Source organism: Mytilus californianus, unplaced genomic scaffold (assembly GCF_021869535.1).
Source record: "Mytilus californianus isolate M0D057914Y unplaced genomic scaffold, xbMytCali1.0.p SCAF_20, whole genome shotgun sequence".
In the NCBI taxonomy this organism is placed as follows: domain Eukaryota; kingdom Metazoa; phylum Mollusca; class Bivalvia; order Mytilida; family Mytilidae; genus Mytilus; species Mytilus californianus.
Window position 1 is genome coordinate 5,521,556 of NW_026262669.1, and position 19,119 is coordinate 5,540,674.

Consider the following 19,119-nt stretch of genomic DNA (forward strand, 5'->3'; position numbering starts at 1 on the left):
GTATACTGCTTTAAATTTACTTATTTATTAAAGTCGGGTATAAATGACAGTTCTTATCACGTATTGAAAAATTAAATAATGTACAAATGTAGAGTAGAAAAGATTTGAAAGTAGAGGATTCCTCAACCATAACATCGTTTTCAAGTCCACTACTTCTTCGAGATTCTCAAACTTAACGCAGTGTGTGTATACTTATTACAGTAAACTTATCTGTCTGGTACATAACACTTACCGTCCACTACAAAGTAACAAAGATATAAGTTTAGTTAATGGGAACATCTTATAACTAAAGTAATTAATCATCTCATTAATTCAACAAAATATTTACATTATCAAAACTCTAAACAGTATTTCGTGATTAACGTAGCTTCTAAAAAGAAGTATATATGTACAGTTATTTATGTCGTATCCACATATACATTATATAAGATACTAGTCGATAAGATATAGTGTTGTTATGTCGTATCAACACATACCTCATACAAGATATTAGTCGATAAGATATAGTGTTTTTATGTCGTATCAACACATACCTCACATAAGATATTAGTCGATAAGATATAGTGTTTTATGTCGTATCAACACATACCTCATATAAGATATTAATCGATAAGATATAGTGTTTTTACAATTGTTTTTTCAGAGACCCTCTGTCATATCCAGTTCGCTATGGAATTTGATTGACAAGCCTTGGGATAATGGAATGGTACACTATGATATCATAGAGCTAGGACAATAACTATCCTTTTTATTTCTTCAACAACTGGTGGGTAGTTGTCTCATTGGCAATTATACCACATCTCCTTATTTTGATATCATAAAAAAAAAGGCCAAATGCAAAATAAACCCTTCTCTTTCAGAAAGCATGTGTTGCAAGCATTGCTATCTCAGTAAGCCTATTATTTCAAGTTAATCAATAATAAAACCTCATTTACACAATTATCCATGTCTTCTTTTTGTTTACACTTATGAATTTTGTTTTCTATATGGTATGTAACACTTGTATATATATATGGTATGTAACACTTACTATTTGCTGAAAAAAAAGAAAAATACACGTTTAATTTCTGAAGAAATATATTAAGCCATTATTTTTTGGAAGAATTATGTATTATGTTATTCGATATTCATAAATAAACCTGTTTAAATACATGTATATTAATGTATTGCAGCTTGATTCTATATTGACACAAGATTACTTAAATCATTGCAGATAATATAAAAGATAGCTGTTTTTGTAATAGGAAAGAACATCATATTCGTCTTTAAAACGCTCTCGTTGAAAACATCAATATTGAAAACATCAATAGTTGATGCCTTGTTTAGAAGATATCAAGGATAACGCATATTTAAAGGGTCAACACACCAAGGTGTGTCAGGATTGATCAAACGACCGACATTAATATGTGTAATGCGACACGATAAACCCTTAAAATATGCAGCGTGTGGTTATAAATGACTTTAACCAAAATGTTATGTTTTAAGTGTTTCTGTATTGAATAATTTGTGATGGCTTATAGAATATATTGAATAGACATCTACGAACGAAACTATCTACTGCATAATGTATACTTCAAAATTTTGTCTGTTATTAAAAACAGAAAGTATATGTTACATACAAAGGATTTAAAAAAAGAGGGACGAAAGATACAAGAGGGACAGTCAAACTCATAGATTGAAGACCATTGAAAACAAATTGACAACGCCATGGCCAAAAACAAAAAGACAAACAGACAAAAATAGTACAGAAGACACAACTTAGAAAACTAAAGACTAAGCAATACGAACCCCACCAAATACTGTGGGTGATCTCAGGTGCTCCGGAAGGGTAAGCAAATCCTGCTCCACATGTGCCACCCGTCGTGTTGCTTATGTCATTACAAATACTTACCGTTTAGATCTTTTCTCCCATCTGAAAGATAAAACAGACCAGATTAGACAGGTACATATACATACGACATATCCCCTATATTCTTTATAGAAACACTACAATTATGAACTCGTTGCATCGTTGGAATTGTAAAGTAATTAACTATGTGTTTATAAACACAATAAAATAAATTTGATTCTTCATAATAGCTTTTACATAAAGGCAACAGTAGTATACCGCTTTCGAAAGTCATAAATCGATTGTGAGAAAACAAATCCGGGTAACAAACTAAAACAGATGGATACACATCAACTATCATAGGAAAGCAACGAAACGACATAAACACCAAAGTGCAACAAAAAACCAAACGACAATGTAACACACACAAACAGATCTAGATACGAACTACAAGATAACTATCTACCATTTTCCTGACTTGGTACAGGACATTTTAAGAAAACATTGTGGGTTGAACCCGATTTTGTGGCTAGCCAAACCTACATGTTTAAATATAGTAAATATGTTGATAGTTTCAACTAAGCATAAAACCACACTTGTGTATTTCAATTAAAAAAAAAGATTTTTCTCGACTGGAAAAAGAGATTTGCTCTGCATTTATAGAATCACATATCATCGGGGATTTGTTTATTTTTTTTTTATTTGTATAATGTGTTCGTGGTCTGTCTATAATAAAACTCCTTTATTTAGAAATAAAAAAAGTAAACATTGGAGACAACATTACAAGCATTTATCAATATTGCGCAATATACCAGTTTGCGAGTTGGCCAGTTCATTCTTGCATTAACTTTAAATGTCTCTCCAGATTAAAATGTCACAGAGTCCCGTTTGTTAATATAGTCTAGCCACATCTACAATCACAGTCTTTCTCTCTACACATTTTTGCCAAACGATGTGAATCTAACTTTGAAAAGCAGTGGTTAAAAAGAGGTTATATTTGTTTTTAACTTCAAGATCAGTTCCTTTGGTCATTATATTGTTGTAAAATTGGAAGAAATTCAAAAGCGTTGTTTAAAATATTGTAGTTCTAGGATTGACAGTTATATATCATTTTCATAAGAATAAGTTTCCTTCTGACGTCTCGATTTTGTGACTTGAATGCTCACTGCGTCGAATTTACCGGATAATCTTGTTTCAGAGAATAATGTTTTAATAATGAAAGTCCTTTTTTCCAATAATTTTATTGGCTACTATAGTACATACGCGTCTGGTCAGATTGAAAGGGATATTTCTGTGTGATAGATGGCATATTCTGAAATTCCAATATTGATAAATGCTTGTAATTTAACAATTTAAGTTCTGTTAAAATATTCGACCCTTTATTCATGTTATTATAATCAGGATTTTGAGAAAAGAAAACTGTTTCTTATCAATTTTCATGGCTAATTTCATTGATTCCAGCAAACCGCTGATACCGGTCCAAAATGTGTTAAGGAAGCGTTACAGTCATACTAAACTCCGAATTGTACACAAGAAACTAAAATTAAAAAATAAACAAGACTAACAAAAACTACATGAATAAACCATAATTAAGTTACTATTACACACATATAAACAATAGATGTAAAGTAACGGTACCTAAATTGCACCGAGTACCCAAACTGCACCTATTAGTAAAATTAGCAGCGGTAATCTTGCATATCTTCTTAGAGATGAAATAATTAGTATTTTTATTATTTGACAGTATGCACGTCTTTGAACATAAGTAAATACATGTATATTTAAAGATGCACAAAACTTAACAGTATCATCAACAGATGAAGTATAACTGAAAAAGGTAAAATGTATAGATGTGTTATACCACCAAATCATGGTACGTCATATCATGTTGTATACGAAAATAGGTCGAAAAAAAATATTCCCTTGAATTTGACAGTTGTAGGTAATTAATCCTACATTTTATTGCAGTATAAAAACATTTCTGTGTCATAAACATATGTCTTGGGTATTTCAAAGCACCATTATTTTTTTATTTGGCGTTTCTATAGAATATTTTGTAAACTTGAGGTTACATGGTTACTAAATCTTGTACACAGGTTAAATAAGGGGAGAAATTTGATTGGTTAACTTCAAGAAATGATTATTTTCTTATACGCAATGAAATGTCATGTGAAATTTTTTCTATAGACACATTTATCAAGATCTGACCTCAAAAACATGTGCGCTGCCATTAAGGCGTCACGTGGTACGTCGACCATAGCAGAAGTGAAAGATAACGCACGAGCATCAATAACAACTTTATCGATCTTTTGTTTACATTTATATTCTATACGTTTTTTATTTAATTAATTAATGGATAGTGGGAAAAAATATAAAAAAAGGTGGTGGAAGTTCTTGTGCAGTCAATGGTTGCTCTAATAACCGTCGAAAATTAAATGTATGGAAAGAATCAATGTGTGAAATACACGGACAATTTCACGAAGACTGTGCGTGTTTAATTCCATATAAATTTCATCTAATGCCGTCGGATGGTCCAATTAGAGCAGAATGGACGAAGGCAATCAATAGAAAAACTTTGCCGAAAACAGTTTTCGTTTGCTCGGAACATTTTCTAGATGGATTGCCGACGGAAAGAAATCCGTTTCCAAAATTTAAAATGGGTTATGAAACGAAAGTAACACCTGGCCGGCGCAAAATTCGTAAACATGAATCAGATGTTAAAAAACGTAAATTGATTGACTGTGATGGTGACAATTCAGATTTTGAAGAACTTGATTTAAGTCTTGAAGTAACTGACCAATCTTTACCCGAAACCGTCTGTAGTTTTAACGTTGTCAACCCAATAACTACATGTGCGTCAACCCAATATGAAGAAACTGACTTTTTACTCCACAACGACCATTCATATGCACACGCATGGACTGACTTATAGGATAAATTTGCTCCAACAACCCTTACATTAACTGAGGAGAAAGGAGTGCAAATAAAATTAGATTGAGGTACAATGTCAGCTACCCGACATATTGTGACTGATAGTGACTCCTTACTTTATACTGGTGTGACAAAGGAAGTTTTTTTCACTTTGGTCGAGTGCATGTCCTAGTTTAACACTTTCAGCTTTCAACTCGATATTGCCGATCAAATAATGTTAGTTTTAATGAGTTTAAACTTAACTTGATATTTCAAGATATAGGCCGTAGGTTTTGAATTTCTGATAGCCTTGCATGCAAAATGTTCAACTCCTGGATCCCATTGTTGCAAGCTCTTATAATTTGGCTTCCAAGGGAAATATTAAGAGACTGCTGCCCAGAATCTTTCAGAGAAAACTACCCTCGAACAACGTGCATAATAGATTGTGCTGAAACATTTATCCAAAAACCTACTAATTTGAAAAGTCGATGCGAGACATATAGCAACTATAAATCGCACAATACGGCTAAGTACATGGTAGGGATATCTCTTCATGGACAAATTATGTTCATATCAAAAGCGTTTGGTGGACGTGCAAGTGACAAATTTATTGTTGAAAAAAGTGGTTTCCTTAATTATCTGTTACCTGGTGATGAAATAATGGCCGATAGAGGCTTTACAATAGAGGATTTACTTTTCCCCCGAGGGTTAAACTTAATATTCCGTCCTTTACTAAGGGTAAGCCACAATTGAGTGCTGAGGACGTTACTTCTACACGAAGGATTACACGTGTTAGAATCCATGTAGAAAGAGCAATCAGGCGACTGAAAGTGTTTAAAATCTTGAGTGGTACAGTACCTGTGTCTTCACTAAAACTTTTTGACGACATTCTTATTGTTTGTTCTGCACTTGTGAATTTACAATCTGATCTCATTAGAGATACATTTACAAAGGAGGACACTGAATAAATTATATAAAAACCAATGTTGTACCGTATATAATTTTCTAGCAAATATGACTTCGTCCAATTGATTGTATTGTTTTGTTTTTTGTGTATAGATATAGCTGTTTTAAAAACTATTCGGTACTTGCACATCATATACATGTACTACAAAAGACTAGTGTACCAAACATTTCTTAAAAGATGCATACCTGTGTGTAATATGTACCAAATAAAACAACCACTGTGTGGATAATAATGATGAGCCAATTACCAAAAGATAAAATGTCAACTACAATATTCTCACCACAATACACCTTAGATCTTAGATATTTATGACATAACATGACATAATAAAATGTTACTTGTAAAACTAATACTTCATCACCCCATGATAAATATCAACAATGTGTAAATATTGTGTACCATTTGATCTCCAAGATAAACATTATTGATCTACATGTATATTCTTACATACTAAATTACTCAATTATCAATGGAAAAACAAAATGCCATGATTTTAAAATTGCAACTTGTATGAAGACAAATGGAAGAATATAGGCATATATTCACTAAGAAGATGCAAATTTTGCATTGCTCAAGAATTTAAGATACAATGAATAAACAAGTGTTTATTTGATTGATTGATTGTTGGTTGCTTAACGTCCAGTGGCAAATATTTCGTGCATATTCAGGACGATAGCTTGATTGGTATCTTTAGTTGTGTTAACTGGGGGCAGTTCACATTAGAAACTTGACTACTGTAAAATCAGATATTAATTAATGTTTTTATTTATTTAAAAAATATTATTTATTAAGTGATGCAATTTTAAGATACATATACATGTATATTTAATATTGAAATTTGACATGACAAGAATGAATGCACTAATTTATTTCTGAATTTACAGTATTAAATGATTTTCCTGATTAGAAACAAGAACACTTTGAGGGGGTTCATATATTTTTTTTTAATTCTGAGGATTTTCAATATCAGCAGATCTTTTCATTGAAATAATTAACAATTATACATGTAAATAAATATGAATGTTGTATCTACATTATACATTTACATGTATATTCAATCAAAATATAGAAAAGAACTTGGTATTAATGTTCTACTTGATTAGTAAACATAATGAAAATACTAAATGACTTTAAATATTAAAATCCTAATGAAATATGTATGATATCACAGTCGCATAAATCTTTTAAAAGCTTTGCTGAAAACTAATCTATCATCTTCAATTTCATCAACAATAATATTCATCATTTTCTTGAAATAAAATGTACGCAGTCTAGCAACATGCTCACATACATATTGTTCATCATATGATACTTCAATGAACTTAAATTCATCAGGATTTAGCCAAATTAAAAGTTTACATTTTCTTAGTCCAGTGCAAAACATAGTTAACTGAATTTGCATAAAAAATCATCGATTCCCTTTCACTTTTAAAACTAAAATACCATTGTTATTCATATGAACATCATATTTTTGACCTGTGAATAGTTCATTCAAAGGTGTCCACTTGACAGAAGGTACAGGGCTTTTAATTTCCAGCAATGTGTCGTCATTTAAAATGCCATCCGGACTTGCAGATAACCAGTTCTCTTCTGATGATACATACCTTCCCTTTTCAACGACATGGTATCCATTTGTCAATAAATACTCCTTAGCTGCAATTTCACCTTCTTGGCCGTGCTTTGTAAATTCATTACCTACAAACTTTGGATGAAGATGTTCACGAATAAAGTTAGTACAGTCTGTAGTTTCCTTAATCGGAACTTTGCTTGCGCTGCTTGTAGTTATTCTAATTTTTCTTGCGTCTTTCCATAGAACACTCTTTCTCTGGTTAATAGTGTCAGTTTGTAATTTTACAGCAAGATATTTAGAATAAAAGGATGAGCACCTTTGACAAGAACTTAATGAGTCATGTTCACCATGGTCTTTAGGAATGTTCTCCTTAACGGCTGGTTTGCTGACGAAACTTTTATTAATTGTTGTTCCTTTTAGTTTGAACAAGGGGAGAATGGGAGACTGTTCTACAGCTGTTCTAAGTTCTTGGGAAGAACAATACATTGGTGTGTCACAAACATCTGGAGCATTTACATTGAAATCTTCTAGTAAATTTTCACCCTGTTTTGGTTTTTTGAACACTATGTTTGACAAAGGCCTTGGCTCAATGTTTCTCTTGGTACCTCTGTTCCACATGTCATTGTCATCTGTACAGCTAGCACCAGTCATGTTATTCCTGACTGCATGTTCAACCTTCCAAAGCACTTCACCTACATGGCTACAGGATAGTCCTTTTCCTGCCATACAAGTACACCATCCTTGTTCAACGGTTCCGTCCATAGAGCAAATTACATAGGCTTGGTTCACCCTACTTACTTTCTGGAAAGCACGAACGTCTGCTTTCAAATACATTCTGCCATCCGAGAGAATGTTATGCAAAACTTTGTCAACATTGCCGCTCTGAAAATAGTTGTAGCTTTGGAGACTTTTAAAGTTTTTCATTTCTGCACCATCCACGGCTTTTGACGATATCACATAATTAAAAATGTCCCCGTACATGATGTTTGGCCACTTTCTCATGTCGTCAATCCACTCCGTTACGTTATTTAATTCTGAGGGCATTGATCTTTTCATCTGAGTAGTCATAATACAGGTAATAATCCAACAATTTTTACGCACTGATTCGCTTTGTTTACAATTTCTTTCACTAGTGCAATGGCGGACTGCTATCGTGACGCGCAAGCGGCAGTTATCTTATCAAAGGCCGATAATTGAATAAATCCGTCTATAGTACTGGACAGAATAAAACTTCACTCATGCCAATTATTTCTTTATTTGAAACAAAGATAAGTTCTGCACAAATTTTTGAAAAGTGCAAACTTAACAAAGACTAATAGGGGAAAATCGATGGTGGTATAACACCTAATATGGAAAGCTGTAAATGCACCTTTGACCTTGTGAGTACTCTCATGTGTTAAAATTTCTTGCTATTTAAGTGAAATATTACAAAAAATTAAATATTCTGAGTGGATTGAGTCTCCAAAACACATTTTATGAGGAAATGTAATTGAAATAGGACTCTACCATGAATATTCAGTTGACAGAACAAGCCATACTTAGTGTTTTGGGGAGTTGTTTTCACCTTATTTCTTATAGTCTGCTATGATAGAACATTTTCCTAGGAATTACTTTAAAATATATATATTTATAACTAAATGAAATTATTTTTAATGCTGTAAGAACAAATTGTTCACTAAAAGAGAAGCCTTTTATGTCCCTCTCTGGAACGCAGCGTAAATTTTATTTTTACGTAAGGACTTATTGAAACCTCATTGGAGACAGTAAACTTGTATATGGATTGTTCATTCTGCTTGAATACTTCAATTACTCATATTTTATAACATTTCTATGATGAATGAGTGAAAGTTACCCCATTATTTTTATTTATTGGCCTGAAAAGTTGAAATTCTGAGGAAATGAGAGGTATAAATTGACCAAAAGAGACATTATAAAGAAGACAAAGAGGTCAATTAGTGGTATTTATCTTCCTTAAATCATCTTGTGTATCATATTCAACTGTTTGTAGGCAGATGAGATAAATATTTGATCATTTATTGATCCACACTATATTCTATCTTGATGCGGCTTGGTTTGGATTTGTCGAAGAAATTTTGCTCGAATCGCTGTAGATGTCTTTTTTCATTATACTAGATTTTTCTCAAACTATTGAACTGATTATGACAAAACTTGGCAGGAATGCTTGAAATAACAAGTTTTACAAAGGAAAAAAGTCACATTTAGTTTATTAAACATAATGTCTTCTTTAGTTGTAATACCACCAAATCATGGCACGTCACATCCGGTTGTATACGGAAATAGGTCGAAAAAAATATTCCCTTGAATTTGACAGCTGTAGGTAATTAATCCTTCGTTTTTTTGCAGTAAAACATTTCTGTGTCATAAACATATGCCTTGGGTATTTCAAAGCACCATTATTTTTTTATTTGGGGTTTCTATAGAATATTTTGTAAACTTGAGGTTACATGGTTACTAAATCTTGTACACAGGTTAAATAAGGGGAGAAATTTGATTGGTTAACTTCCAGTGATGGATATTTTCTTATATGCAATAAAATTTTATGTGACATTTTTTCTATAGTACTGGACAGGATAAAACTTCACTCATGCCAAGTATCTCTTTATTTGAAACAAAGATAAGTTCTGCACAATTTTTTGAAAAGTGCAAATTTAACAAAGACTAATAGGGGAAAATCAATGGTGGTATTACACCTAGAAACGTCGCCATGAGACTTCCACAAAAGGTATCTTTTATAAATAAGCAAATGAAATATGTTACAAATAGATATAAGAAGATGTGGTAAGAGTGCCAATGAGACAACTCTCCATCCAAGTCAAAATTTAAAAAAGTAAACCATTATAGGTCACAGTACGGTCTTCAACACGGAGCCTTGGCTCACACCGAACAGTAAGCTATAAAGGGCCCCAAAAAATTACTAGTGTAAAACCATTCAAACGGGAAAACCAACGGTCTAATCTATATAAAAAACGAGAAACGAGAAACACTTATGAACCACATCAACAAACGACAACTACTGAACATCAGATTCCTGAATTAGGACAGGTGCAAACAAATGCAGCGGGTTTAAACATTTTAATGGTACCAAACCTTCACCCTTTTTCTGAAACAATAGTGTAACATCACAACGTACAAGCCTGAATTTTTTAAGAAATGAATTGTAAGCACAGGTTTGTCCAATTGTTCTAAATGTTTGAAGAAATAAAACAAGTTATCCGTAATTCGATTTGTAAAGCTGCGAATGTAAGCATGGATGCAATTTGAGTACATCTTATTTCAGAATAATGGACCTTCTGAAGGTCTATTCAAACCCATTGTTTTACGATTCAGTATAGATTCAAAATGGAACCATATAGAGAATAATGATACATCTACAAAATAAACACAGAATGGGAACGCCCGCCTTCCACCCTTCCTTTCTATTTCTAGTTTCATACAAAACCTTAATCTGAACTTACATTCTCAATGTCAGGCATGTCCATGTTAGTTGGTACATACTAAGTAACGTCATAATGCTTTTTTACTTTGCTAACATCCATACATTAGCGAACAAACGCACTTGCGCGGAAAATTTACTTTAGCGCATTGAAGCCTCGGACTTAAACGTGTTCCTTTGAATAGCAATGCCCATCGTACTTTAGCTTATCAAACCATTGCACTTTAACGTAGACAATCGAATATTAGCAGATCCATCGGGTTTCAGCGTCCCTATCGAATTTTAAAGTCCTATATTAATATTTATCTACATATAAATACACAACTTTACACCACGTCAGAACAAAAAAGTATCTGAGAGCCGTGGTGTAGTGGTTAGTGCATCGGACTACTAACACAAAGGTTCTTGGTTCGATTCCCGTTTCGCGATGAAAATTTCAGGGACTGAATGTTCGGCTCTCCCTTGACGCCATTTGCGAGTATGGTCTTGAGGAAACAATGATAGTCCATCAGAAGGGGACGATAAATGGCTGACCCGTGTTAAGAGAGAGCCATATCTCTTGCACGATAAAAACACCCTTGTAGATTTCGAAAAAGAGCAGTCTAATGCCGCTACAAGGCAACACTATCACCCGCAAAGTTGAAAAGGATTAATATAAGATGCAAAACTTGTTTCCCAATCCACTATACATAAATATGTTTAAACTAAAACAAAAAAGTATTTAGTAACGTACCCACATCGTTGACATCTGTAGAGATATTTTCCTATATCTTTCAATTGATTACTAAAAAATAATGGTTTGATTTTCTTTTAAATCATTATATTACAAATTAAAATGAAATACTAATCTAAACAGTATCAAAATCGTATTAGACAAATAAGTTAAACAATATATTAACAATGATAACTCGACCTGTAAATTGAAATAAAACATTGATTTTCACACGATACCAAGAGTTTGCAATTTTTATTTTATAAAACAAGCACTACTGTGAAAATAAACATCATTTCTTTCCAATAATCGTTCTTATATACCTACATGGAGTTATTTTCTTTCAGAACGACGAGTCATTCTTTCGAAGAATTAACCAGTATGATACCAAGTTTTTAAGTCTTCAATGCATAAAATAATTACCTGTATAAGGTCATTATTTTCTTGATTAAAATGCAAACTTAAAATTTACTTAAACATTTAATGGGTTTGATAGCTCTCGTGTGTTGTTGCCAATTTATGGTTTACTTATTTCAATTATCCATATTTCGCAGGTTTAAGGCAGAAACAATCTTTTCCTTCGTTTATTTGACTGAAATACCAAAAATGACCGTTGATGAACATTTTAACTTTCAAAACAAATAATATGAGGTCTTATCAGTTAATTTATTGCAACAATGAAGGGAATAATATTTGAGAAGAATTTAATAACTAAGGCAAAACTTTTCATAATTCAGCCAGATTTATCACATTCGTTTGTAGGATCGTTGAAATCCTATTTATTCACATTAAATTGGAAAACATACTTTGACCTATGGATACTCGTGTTTCGTGTTACATGTACATGCATCATTATTTTGCTGTCTTTTCATGCCAGTTCTTTTTTGATATTACATATTTATAGACCTTTTACTATATATAATGATCAAATGGACAAATAACATTATTGTATATAGAATCACACCGGGGGAAGGGGAGGATATAATATTTAGTGTACGTGAATTAATTTAAAAGAAGAATTGATAGTACTATATATATCAACACAAACAAAAAATTAAGGACAAAACCAGGTGACGAAAACAGAAAAGAAAGAAATTTTTTTTCCCGCGTACTTTACCTTATCGTGAATTTGCCCAATATCTGTTTGATGTCGTTATCTGTTGCTATTGTAGTAGTATAATGCTTGCTGGGATACTCAGAATGAGGCTCTATCGTAAGCTTTGCTACGTCATCTGACAGCTTTTTTACGTCATCTGAAAGCTTCTGTAAAGATTGTAACAGTTTCCGGTCGTTTCTGCTTTTTTCAAGTTCATATATTTTCTTAAGTAAGTCACTTCCAACCTTAAACACTGATTTATTGTCGGCTATGCTTTTTGCAATTTTTTCTTTTTCATTCTTGGATTGATCTTTGACTGACGCAACCATCTTGGCTATCTGTTTATCAACCATAGCTTTGATCTTTGTACCATCTTTTATAATAGCTTTGACTACTACTTCAACCATTCCATCAAATGCCTTTGAACCGTCTTCTATCTTTTTAATGTTTTGGGTTGCCTCATTTACCTTTCTTTGCAGGTCTTTTTCATTCTCTTTCAGCTGTGACATGCTGTCCATCAGGTTGGAAAATTCATGTCCTTTATGACTTCCGGTCACACAATCGCTGCACACTACTACGCTACAGGTATTACATACAAAACTTACGTCCTCATTATGGTCCTTACATTTCGATTTAACTTCCGGAATAACATCCATGGAAGACTGAAACTGGTGATTTTTTGTTACTTTTTATCTTTTATGAAAGATTTTACAATTTTCACAAAAGTATTGTTCACACTCTAAGCAGTATTGTGTTACTGAAGCACTTACACAAATTTCACATATTTTAACGGCTGCCTGAGCCATTATATCGCTTTGATGGCTGACAATGGATTATACACAGGTAAAGAAAAAAACCAATGACAACAACATTCTAAATTTAAACTTTAAATCAAATCAATAATGGTTATAATGCCGTGTATTTTAAATGTTAAACTCTTTACACACAAGTCTTAAATTCATATGAAACTTCAAATTTAAAAAAAAGTTGAACATGTTTTATATACTTGAATGGTTAAGTTTTATTCTAAAAGATGTGAACGTTAACTTTTTTTGTAAAGAAAATCCTGTATATTATCAAAATCATCATAAATGTACCGATATTGAATTATTGACTTCCCAGACAGTATTTCGCCGATATTTTCCCGTATGCAGTGACCTTTACTACGAGACCTCTCGTTATAACTTCGGCCACCGCACAGCGCAATTGCGAGGGGAAAACTGTACGTGATGAAAGGATGTTAACACACGTGCTCTTCGAGGTAATTAGAAATAACAGATTCTTAGAGAACAAATTTAATACAACAAATCATTTAACAACTGTTAAGGAATAGTTTAATTAACAAATGGGAACACTTGGAAAATATAAAAACAAATGTCATGGTTCTTTTAATTCACTTATCTGTCACGCTTTCCATGCCCTGTTTTTATTGTTTATCAATGTAACGATCCGGTAAACTTCGGCAACAACCTCAAAAGTTAATTAGTTTGCGATCAACACTCACTGAATGAAATATTATTTGTCGATAATACGTTATAGATGTGTAATGAATATAAAAAAAAAAACGTGCATGCAAGACTTTGTTTAGTATATCTGCATGCATTGGTTCAATAATTTCGATAACACTAAAATTTAAAAAAACTCGTTTCATATGACTTTAATTTTATTGACTACTGTTTTATAGACTTAGTGTACTCAAAATATTATTTATTGACTTGTGCGTGTTACATATCGCTCATCATAAGGTAAATAAAAATGAAGAAATAAATTGCAGTACAATTTAATAAATAATTCATGGAAGCCATAGTTTTGTTGGAAATTTACACATGGCCTGGGCCGTGATATTCGAATTTTATCCTGCGCGTTAGCATACCCACCCTCGCTTCAGTTTCGTAATGGCCGTGTTTGTCCTATTAGATTCGAAATAATTCATAGAAGTCATAGATTTGTTTGGAATTTACACATGGCCTGGGCCGTGATATTCGAATTTTATCTTGAGCGTGGCTGTTCTGTTTACCCCCTGTTAGATAAATCTAAAAAATTCTAATTAATCTGTAGCTTGCATTAATTATTACTTAAAAAAACGCTAGATAAATGTGTTTTCATTCTCAAACCCAACATTTACCTTTTTTATTTACATTTGTGTTCTTGTAAGCTACCGTCAAATCCACTGTTGACATTCTGTAATTAAGGAGCCGCTATGTTGACTTGCTGAAATCAGTAAATGTGCGAATAATGCAATAGAATATAAAATAAAACAACACCTACCTCAAAACTACATTTTAATACAATAGTATTCGAATTTGGAGGATTAACGCAATGGAAAAACCTTCAGCTTTGCATTTTCATTCGTATGACGTCATGTTTTGAAATGACTTTAATGCGCCAAAACCAAATTTTTCACAGCAAATAAACTATAAGTAAATATTGTCAATTTTTGGTACCTTCTTATTCATAAATTTTTTATGGACTAATTGTTTTTTCTTTTTTTAGCTTTCTTTTTCTAGGATTGTGGTTCTGCTGTGGCTGCAGAACCCACAAACCATTAAAAATGTATATAAAAAACATCATTTTACTGCCGAAATCATAATAAGTTTGAAGAAGAATAAATGACTTTGTTCTGTTATACAAGAATAATCCTAAAAGTCACAAATATATATTGAATTTTCCTGGTTGAATACAAATTTTTTTAGAGGTAACGTACAAATTTTTACACAAGTTATAATCCAATTATAAACTTTGTATGCCTTTATTTATTAAATTAACTTAGTGAAATTAGTTCACATGGTTGACAGTAAAAACAAACCAGTTAATATTTTATCTTTAAACTGTAACGTTTATCCCAATGAAGTCATCAAAATTGGTGCTGTGTGTGACGATTTGTGCGTATAAAAGTGGCAGGTACTTGAAATTACTGGTAACGTTTTGCAGTAAAACCATTGTATTTTTACTGATTTTCACAATGGGAAGTGTTACAGATTGCAAATCGTTCGATAATTGGTATCACAGTTTGATTTCTGTAAAATATTCAATAAAAACTGTTTGTTCAAATTTAGGAGGCTAGCTCGGCAGATAAAGTCGGTCGAATTCTGGAATATCTGGTTTTGAATGCACTATTTTACCCAACATATTTCTTGAGAAGAAACTTGATCATTAGCTGTTGGTGTAAACATATGTTGACTTCATTAGTATTAAAAATACCTAAATATTAAAGTTATTAATAATTTCGACAATGTCTTTTAAAAAAGAAAAGCCACATCATACCCTGAATTTTTTATTTATCATTCTAATACTTGATCATGGCATACAATTTGCATACTCCGCCTTAATTGTTCATGCGTCCTACTTTGTTGTCAATTCAATGTTTGAAAACATGTTCTATTTTTAGTTAAGATGCTAAAATAACATATCCTTTATTTTTTAAATTTACTTTTTGTCTTTTGTCATTGTGTTAGGTTTTTTTTGTGCTTGGTCCAATACTGACAAGTCAAACTTTTTTCAAATATTTTTTGCTATTTATTCTAATGTTATACTGGTACACGACACCGACAGTTCAAGGTTAGAAGAGGGGATCAGCGCCTACAAAAATATACTGAACTTTTCCAAAGCCAGGAAGATGCCTTTGGCCAAGTGGTTGTCGTTATAACCCTTTGTTTGTTTTTCGATCCTTCAATGCTCAAGCTTAACATGTCATGAACTTTCTCATTCTAATTGTTTCACATTGAATTACATGAGGGACAGTCTTGCATACATAAAAGAGAGACGAAAGATACCAAAGGGATAGTCAAACTCACAAGTCGAAAACACACTGACAATGCCATGGCAAAACACGAAAACTGACCAAAAGACAATTAACAGTACACACACACAATAGAATACTAGAGACTGAGAAAACGAACCCAACCAAAAACTGGGGGAGATCATATATACAAAACTGTTGTTGAAGGTAGTACGACGACCCGTAGTTTATAGCCTTGAACTGATGTCTTTGGTGGCTATAAGTGTCTCATTTGTAACCATACCTAATATCATGACTTTCATATCATAACGGACTTTTTCAAAATAATACTGATACCAAAAGAAAATTATGAATTGTTTACTTTCACAACCAAACTTGTTTAACAGTAGCTAAAGAAAAACAATATATAAACACGACCGGCAGTGCATGATTCTATGCAAAAGTTAAGCTAATACTAGTACTGAAAATTCAAATCCAACACACAAAATTGATATACAAGCTTTTTTTATACAGAAGTTATTAACAGCTTGTAGATTGTTTCAGTCCATCCGATCCATTAAAACTATAAAACTATTGCAAGGAATTGTATATTTATATACAATTCCTTGACTATTGTCAGCATTTTGAATCTTTTTTTGTTTTTGTTTTTTGTTTTGTAAGTAGTAAAGACTCTAGTTTAACTACTACGTATGACTATACTATGAAAAAGATCAAGATATTATCAATAGAGCTAAGGAAAAGAGATACAAGTATACAAAATATAATGGGGCCTTTCTTGTAATTCCGAGACCATAGTGTTGTAAGAAATGTGTCCGTTTGACTTACAAAAGTCCAAATCTCGAGGGAGCGAACATTTGCTGCACCACGTCCTCATCGTGATCATCTAGTCCAATAGTTTATTTTTAAATTTTATGCCAAAAGCTTTCCTTATGGTGGAACCTGAATATTGCATATAACAAAGCATTTTTTTCAGTTTTAAGAACATACAAGAAAGGGTTGATTAATTCATGTAATTCGAAAATCCTCATTCTTGTAAAAAGAGTTTTATTTCAAATTTTTCAACTGAAAAATAAAGGGTCGTCAAAAATCGTCTATTCTTCACACAAGTGCATTCTTCTTTCTAACTTTATCGTTGTACAAGGTATGGGATATGAGGATTGTTTCAACCCGGCACCATGTATCTGTGTCAGTCAACGGCGGATGTTTTCACTCATGTCAGAGTTGATTTATTGTCCAAGTCGTTGTTTTCGTTAATATTTGAGTGTTTTCTTTTATTGTCCAAGAGGCTGTGTTCGTTAATATCCGACTGCTATGTTGTTTTTTAGGAAATGAATGCCGATAGTAAATTTTAGTAGTCTCTGATAATTTATTTACAGACTATGTATACTATATCCTTTTAGTGTTTGAAATATTGTATAATGTCCGACTATCTTTTAAGACAGTAATTTGACCACTATATATCTTTGTTAGTTGTTTGTGTCCTGGAGTTAAAGTCTCATTTACATCGAGTCCGCATCTCTGTTTAAAATTGTTTAACCCATTTCTCTGACGTCAGTCTATTGTTCTTACAGTAGATTATTTTTCAAGAATCCACTGACCACTTCGTTAACTTAAGATAACTTATTTTATAACTTTAAACTTTTAACTTACGATTTTTTATCCTCTCAAAAACGAGTGGCATATGAAGGGTTCGAACTCGCGCGTATTTTCTTCATAATCAGTAGAGTCTTCAGTCTATGTATGATACCACTATACCACGAGTGCGGACATAAATCAATATTTAAATAACACTCATAAAGCGCACAACTGTCAATACATGTCAATAAACTGTATGTCTGTCTCAGAGATAATTCGCTTTTGTTATCTAATAAAATATATATACTATGTCTGGATTTGTTCATGTTCTTTTCAAATTTATTTAAATTGTTTTATTTTGGACGTTATTTTTTAAGGAAGATTATGTTCTACATTTGAACGTTATTGATTATAGTTATATAGCAGTATGGAAATATCTTAAAACAGAGTTTATTCACGATGTCAGGTTTGAAAATTTGGTCGATTTTCAACATCGTTATAATGAACCGATGGGTCTTTATACGATTGTGGCTATTACACACTAGTTCTAAACACTAGAGAATCAAGGAATTGTATATATTAGTGCAATTCCTTGATAAAATAAACACATTACACTTGTCACTTTTAACGTACAAGGACTTTTCCTTTTTATCATAGCAAATACTTACTTATGGTTTTAGTCTTATAATGATATCGTACTATCAATATTTTTTTCTTTGTTTGATTATAAATGGTCCAAATATACATCACGTCAACATTGAATGGACTCTAACTTGAATAAAGTGTGATATATAAGCTACGACCGTAAAACTACTTCTTTGATTGTAAAACCAGAAACAAAATCATCGCCTTTAAATGAAAATGAAGTATATAATACCTCTATGATTAAAACAATATTTTTGTTGAGAAAAAAATTACAATGAAAAAATTTCAATTCGGGTACAAGGTTTTAACTTGGCACTGTTAATGTCACAGTTATGTTTTTCGGTACAAACGACTAGACGATCACGGCTATGAACAGCTTGAATGTAAAAGTTTAAAATTTACATAATTATACATTGTACATCTGTAGCAAGAGCAATTCTGCTGGAGATTCAGAATGCGTACCACAGATAATACTAGTTTATTGACTGGTTTACGATGGATGCCAAATGTAATAACGTTAAAAATAATCTAAACTTAATGAAAGGGAAACAGTTTAAAAAAAATTCATGTATAATTGTTCAAAAAAGATGTCGGGATTTAAATTTTTTAAAATTCGGGACCTC

At 32.2% G+C, this 19,119-nt stretch overlaps 1 protein-coding gene across 1 annotated transcript; it reads right to left on the bottom strand.

Annotated features, from left to right (window-relative positions):
* Positions 1 to 1,794: 1,794 nt before the first annotated feature.
* LOC127731607 (E3 ubiquitin-protein ligase TRIM71-like) lies at positions 1,795 to 13,365 on the bottom strand. The gene is made up of 3 exons (XM_052240390.1): positions 12,559 to 13,365; positions 11,463 to 11,513; positions 1,795 to 1,912 (listed from the first exon to the last, which is right to left on the bottom strand). Exons 1-3 carry the CDS (start codon positions 13,191 to 13,193, stop codon positions 1,888 to 1,890), a joined length of 711 nt encoding a protein of 236 aa, XP_052096350.1. The 5' UTR covers positions 13,194 to 13,365; the 3' UTR covers positions 1,795 to 1,887.
* Positions 13,366 to 19,119: the final 5,754 nt, after the last annotated feature.

Coding starts and splice junctions, on each gene's coding strand:
- LOC127731607 (XM_052240390.1), bottom strand. CDS start 13,193: ATGGATGTTATTCCGGAAGTTAAATCGAAATGTAAGGACCATAATGAG. Junction 11,514..12,558: donor TTGGGCAAATTCACGATAAG/GTAAAGTACGCG, acceptor ATTATTTTTTAG/TAATCAATTGAAAGATATAG. Junction 1,913..11,462: donor TACAGATGTCAACGATGTGG/GTACGTTACTAA, acceptor TTTATCTTTCAG/ATGGGAGAAAAGATCTAAAC.